We start from the raw sequence: 6,000 nt of genomic DNA, 5'->3' as shown, positions 1-6,000 counted from the left end.
GAGTTGAAACAGCTGTAATTTATGAGATGTGTCATTTGTTTATATAAACTCTTGAAAGTTGCAAAGTGATCTCAGTAATGCTGGTGCCATAGTTAAAATATCCAGGACACTCTCTAAGGTGATTAGTATCAAGAAGAACATCCAGCAATAGAAACTATGCTGAAGCAGACTTCGGAGCATGATGTGGCCCTCCAGTTCATCAGATCCTGTCAAATTGTGCAAAAATTGATGATGGTGTGTGTGTGTGTCTATACATCTATACATGCATGTGTGGGCAGGGACAGAATACACCAGGCTTAAAAAGTAAGTAGCAGGATCGATTTGCTTCAATAGACCCTTGAAGGTGTTATCCCAGCTGGGGCTGAGAGTCCAATGACTAAAACAAGTAGAAGATAGAAGATAAAAGAAAGTACCTATTTGTTGGGTCAAGTGATCTGGACCTTCGAGTTGCAGGTTTTGCTGAAAAAAAATCAGAGAACAAGGAAATATAAGGGTCAGATTCAAGTACTATTACATTAAGATAGGAGATCATTCATATATGTGTGTGTGTATATATGCTTACATATATATATATATTTTACATACAAAATTTAAAGGAGATTAGAATATTTTTTACTTGTAAAAAATATTTTAATCTTCGGATTTTTTTAATATGCTAGGCCACTGGTTTTAATTGATTAATATCAATTTCTACCCTTATTCAATTTTACATATATATATATATATATATATATATATCAGATAAAAAGGCAAGGTACAAAATGCTAAAATAATTTTATAATAAAAAACATTTTAGTACCGTGTATACACACACATATGTATGTGTGTATGTGTGTGTGTGTATTATATATATGTGTGTGTGTGTATATATATGTATATGTGTGTGTGTGTATATATATATATATATATATATATATGTATGTATATATATATATATGTATATGTGTATGTATAAACAAATATACGAGAGGTTGCTGAAAAGTTCCTGGCTTTAAGGGTATTACATAAGGCCTGGTTGGAGACCCAACCTTCTGAGTTCTTTTACATGGCTTAGAAAAACTGAAGGACCACTGAGAGGGGAATCATCATCATCATCATCATCATCGTTTAACGTCCGTTCTCCATGCTAGCATGGGTTGGATGGTTCGACTGGGTGTCTGGGAAGCCAGAAGGCTGCACCAGGCTCCAGTCCTATCTGGCAATGTTTCTACAGCTGGATGCCCTTCTTAACACCAACCACTCCGTGAGTGTAGTAAAGAAAAAGTCGACCTTGGCGGAATTTGAACTCAGAATGTAGCGGTAGACGAAATACCGCTAAGCATTTCGCTCAGTGTGCTAACGTTTGTGCCAGCTCATGGTGAATAAAATCATAATTAACTGATCCTCCTGTATTTTCTTTTACCCAAAGCCAAGAACTTTTCAGCACCCCTTCATATGTATATGTATATGTTTGTGTGTGTGTGACTTAATGTCTGTGTTAGTTCCCCACCACCACTTGACAACCAGTGTTGGTGTGTTTACATCTCTGCAACTTAGCAGTTCGACAAAAGAGATCAATAGAATAAGTACCAGGCTAAAAACACAAGAAAGTACTGGGGTTGATTACTTCAGCTAAAATTCTTCGAGGCAGTGCCCCAGCATGGCCATAGTCTAATGACTGAAACAAGGAAAAGATAAAGGATAAAAGATGTGTCTGGGGAGAGTCATTTTCTTTTTGTGCCTTATAATGTAACACACTCATCGGTAAAATTTCCACTTATTTCTTATTTTTATTGTCCTAAAATTTTCGTTGCATCTTGCAACCTTTTCAATAGTCTTGACTGTTCGTTAGTTACACTGCATTCCTTTTTGTTTGTTTGTGTGCATGTGTGTGGGTCAGTGTGTGCAAGATGCAACGAAAATTTTAGGAAAATAAAAATAAGAAAAAAAGGGGAAATTTTACCGGTGAGTGTGTTACATTAAAAGGCACAAAAAGAAAATGACTCTCCCCAGACACAACAGAATATGCTTCAACACACGAACTCATATAAAGAATCTTGCAAACCAAATCCAAAAACGAAAGATAGAAGATGTGTTCTATACCCTAATAAGGAGTGGAGGGATTGAATAAGAAATGTAAATAGCTGAGAAAGATAATTCATTTAAACTGAATGTTGCTTACCTTTGACCTCTAAACGAGGAGTACTTGGAAGAAGCTGTTGGTCACCAAGTATTCTGGCTTTGCTGTAAGTTAAAACAAATAATAATTTAATTATATTCATCATCATCATCATCATCATCATTATCATCGTCATTTAATGTCCACTTTCCATGCTACCATGGACGATTTGACTGAGGACTGGCAAACCAGATGGCTGCACCAGGCTCCAATCTTGATTTGGCAGAGTTTCTACAGCTGGATGCCCTTCCTAACGCCAACCACTCTGAGAGTGTAGTGGGTGCTTTTACATGCAAGTGGCACGAGGGCCAGTCAGGCAGTACTGGCAAAGGTCACGGAAAATCGTGTTTTTTTTGGGTTTTTTTTACGTCACACTGGCACAAGTGCCAGTAAGGCGACGCTGGTAACGATCACGCTCGAATGATGCTTTTTTATGTGCCACTAGCACGAACGCCAGTTAGCTGCTCTAGCAACAATCACACTTGGATGCTGCTCTTAGTGCTCCACTAGCATAGATGCCAGTCATCGAATTTAATTTCGCTTTCTCACAAAAATTTTTTTCAAAATTCTTGAAATGATTTTTGAGATGAATATCAGGTTATCTGCATACGCAAAGTTTGCACAGGCATTTGGTCCTTAACTCCTTGCTAATAGCTTTAAGGACCAAAGTAAAGAAGTGTGAGTTTAACCAGTGGCACATAAAAGCATCTGTATCGGTGGCACATAAAAAGCACCCACTACACTCTTGGAGTGATTGATGTTAGGAAGGGCATCCAGCAATAGAAACCCAGTCAAATCAGACTGGAATTTGGTACAGCTCTCTGGTTTACCAGTTCCAGTCAAACCATCTAACCTAGTGGTTCTCGACTGGGGTCCATATGGCCCATAAAGGTCCGTATAAGATTTTTGGCAGAAAAATATATAATCCTTATGAACTCACATGAGCCAGGGGGCTACCTGAACTCCAGAACAGAAGCCATGGTGAGTTGTCGACATTTTCAAAATTTTTAATTCAAAATTGGAAAACCTAGCTATCAAGCGAAGTAAGACAACTCGCCTGGCCATAAATTTTTCAGAGGAAAATTTCTTCGACACCAGTATGCAACAGGTATTAATTTATCGACCCCAAAAAGATGAAAGGCAAATTTGACCTTGGTGAAATTTGAACTCAGAATGTAAAGACAGACAAAATACCACTAAGCATTTCACCTAGCATGCTAACGTTTCTGCCAGCTCGCCACCCTTACAAGATATTCTTTCCTACTCTAGGCACAAAGCCCTAAATTTGGGGGTAGGGAGCCAGTTGATTAGATCAACCCCGGTACAAAACTGGTACTTAATTTATTGATCCCAAAAGGATGAAAGGCAAAGTCGACCTCAGCAGAATCTGAACTCAGAACGTAAAGACAGACGAAACACCGCTACGCATTTCACCCAGCTCACTGCCTTATTAATGGTTAATATTCTTTTCTACTCTAGGAACAAGGCCCGAAATATCTGGAGTGATATATATATATGTATATATAGGAATAAAAATTTATATATAAAGAACGTGAAATACACGAAGGGACGAACACGGAAAACAGACAAGTCATTCGAAGCCTTCAATCTTCAGTCAGAAACCGAATCATCATGGCAAATTTCGGCTGTTTAATTCTGATATTTGCTGCAACTCGGCCAGCCCCAAGGAAAAAACTAAGCTGTGGGCATTAGATTTCTTGGTAGAAGGAAAGAATGTAAACGCAACAGAGACGAATATAAATACAAGAAACGAAAACAAAATTGAAAACAGTAATGGTTAAAAACAGGATAACAACAGGTGTCTTACAACTTTTAGACAAAATGAGACAAAAACAACTTATCAGCAAGCGTGGAAACAATTACCTTTTCGGCAGAGGGGACACATGTTGAGCGGGCCGCAATCGCCAACGGAATGGCTTGTATATATGTTCATATATACACACAGATATATAAATGAACTGAGAAAATAAGAAAATAATTTTTGAGAGGAATTACCGCTTTGATGTTGACAGGCCTGAATCAGTGATGACAGAAGATGATTTTCGTTTGCCCAAAATAACAGGAGTTGAAGGTTCCTTTGGTTCAGTTTTAACAATCTGCTGCTGATCAACAGCATCTAGAAATTCGTCAGAAGAACTTGAGGAAATACCATTTCCATTCTGACGCCAACGTGTGACCCGGTTTGCAATATTGCTCATAAAATCTGTCAAAGAAACAAAGAAAGTAGCTAGACATGACTCCACAGAAATTGCTTCTTCCAATTTATGCCTGCCAAATTCACTTACGAGGCATTGGGTCATAAGGCTGGGGATATGTTAGAAGGCATTTGCTCAAAGTACTGTGCAGTAGGACTGAACCTGAAACAACATGATTGCAAAGCGAGCTTCTTAAACACCCAACCATGTTTGCCACATGGTTCAGAAGCAAACTTCATATATATATATATATATATATATATATATATATATATATATTATATATATATATATATATATATATAATATATATATATATATATATATATATATTATATATAATATATATATATATACACACACATGCATACATACATATATACACATACATACATGTATATATATGCACACACACATATATACATAGATACACACACACATGTATATACATATATATATATACATATATACATATATATGTGTGTGTTTATGTATATATATACATATACACATACATTTATATATATATATATATATATAATATATATATATATATATATATATATATATATATAAAATACAAAATGGGACAAGAACGTAAAACATCCAGACAGTTAGGTGATACAAAAAAAGGACAACAAAACATCCAGATAGACGATACAAAGAAAACAAAGATGGGTCATTCAGAGTTTTCTTTCCTCAGTAGAGTTCCAGATTATCTTTGCAATTTCGGCTGGCCAGCCCCAAGGAAACACTAAGCTAAGAGCATTAGATTATTTGGAAGAAAGTAGCGAATGTATACGAAAACATGGACGGAAAAAAAAATGGAGAATGTTACACAAATACAAATAACAGGACATAACAACAAGTGTCTTTAAACTAAGGACAAATTAAATTAAATTGGCATGTGTGGAAATAAGGCCTTACGGCAGGGATACAGGATTTCACAGACACAGGGAGGAATATAGATGTTGAATAGACTACAGCTGAACCAAGAAAGAACAATCAGGCTTGGCCGAACACCGGTAACATGGGGAGAGATGAGAGAGAAGTAGAGGTAGAGGGACAGAAGAATTGAGGAGGGGCAAGAAAAAATGACAAGGACACAGTGAAGTGAAAAGAGGAGGGAAAGAGAGCAAGAGGAGAAGGGGGCAACTGACTGTCTGGATGTTTTGCATTCTTGTTCCATTTTGAATGTTATATATATATATATATATATAGTGGCGTACATAGACTTTGGTCTCTTATATGTAAATATATATATATATATAAATATATAGGTATAAATACATATACACACACACACATATATATATATATACGCACCTATACATATATAAATACATATATGTATATAAATATATAGGTATAACTACATATATACATATATATGTATGTGTATATATATATATATATGGAGGATTATTTTCAACCATATCACATCATCGAGTTTTCTTAATATTACTGAAAGTAGGAAAATTATAGTTGTTTTTGTTGGGTTTTGCGTGCTTTATCATTTTTTATTTTATTTCTACTGTAAATATTTTAATTACTTGTTGTATAGATTCCTATTTTTGTTGCCTGCTTTTGTTTATTTTTTTTTATTATTTACTTTACGCTCTGTTC

The 6,000-nt window shown here is 35.7% G+C and overlaps 1 protein-coding gene across 1 annotated transcript in view; it reads right to left on the bottom strand.

Annotated features, from left to right (window-relative positions):
• Positions 1–6,000, bottom strand: part of LOC118766031 — a 21,617-nt gene that overhangs the window by 12,408 nt on the left and 3,209 nt on the right. The window contains exons 2-4 of the mRNA XM_036509157.1: positions 4,175–4,382; positions 2,162–2,223; positions 414–459 (exon numbers count right to left, since the gene is read on the bottom strand). Coding sequence (XP_036365050.1) covers positions 414–459; positions 2,162–2,223; positions 4,175–4,377 — 311 coding nt within the window. The 5' untranslated portion in view covers positions 4,378–4,382. The remainder of the gene's footprint in view (positions 1–413; positions 460–2,161; positions 2,224–4,174; positions 4,383–6,000) is intronic.

This window comes from Octopus sinensis, linkage group LG14 (genome assembly GCF_006345805.1).
Source record: "Octopus sinensis linkage group LG14, ASM634580v1, whole genome shotgun sequence".
Classification (NCBI taxonomy): Eukaryota; Metazoa; Mollusca; class Cephalopoda; order Octopoda; family Octopodidae; genus Octopus; species Octopus sinensis.
This window is presented reverse-complemented; position numbering and strand designations above follow the sequence as displayed.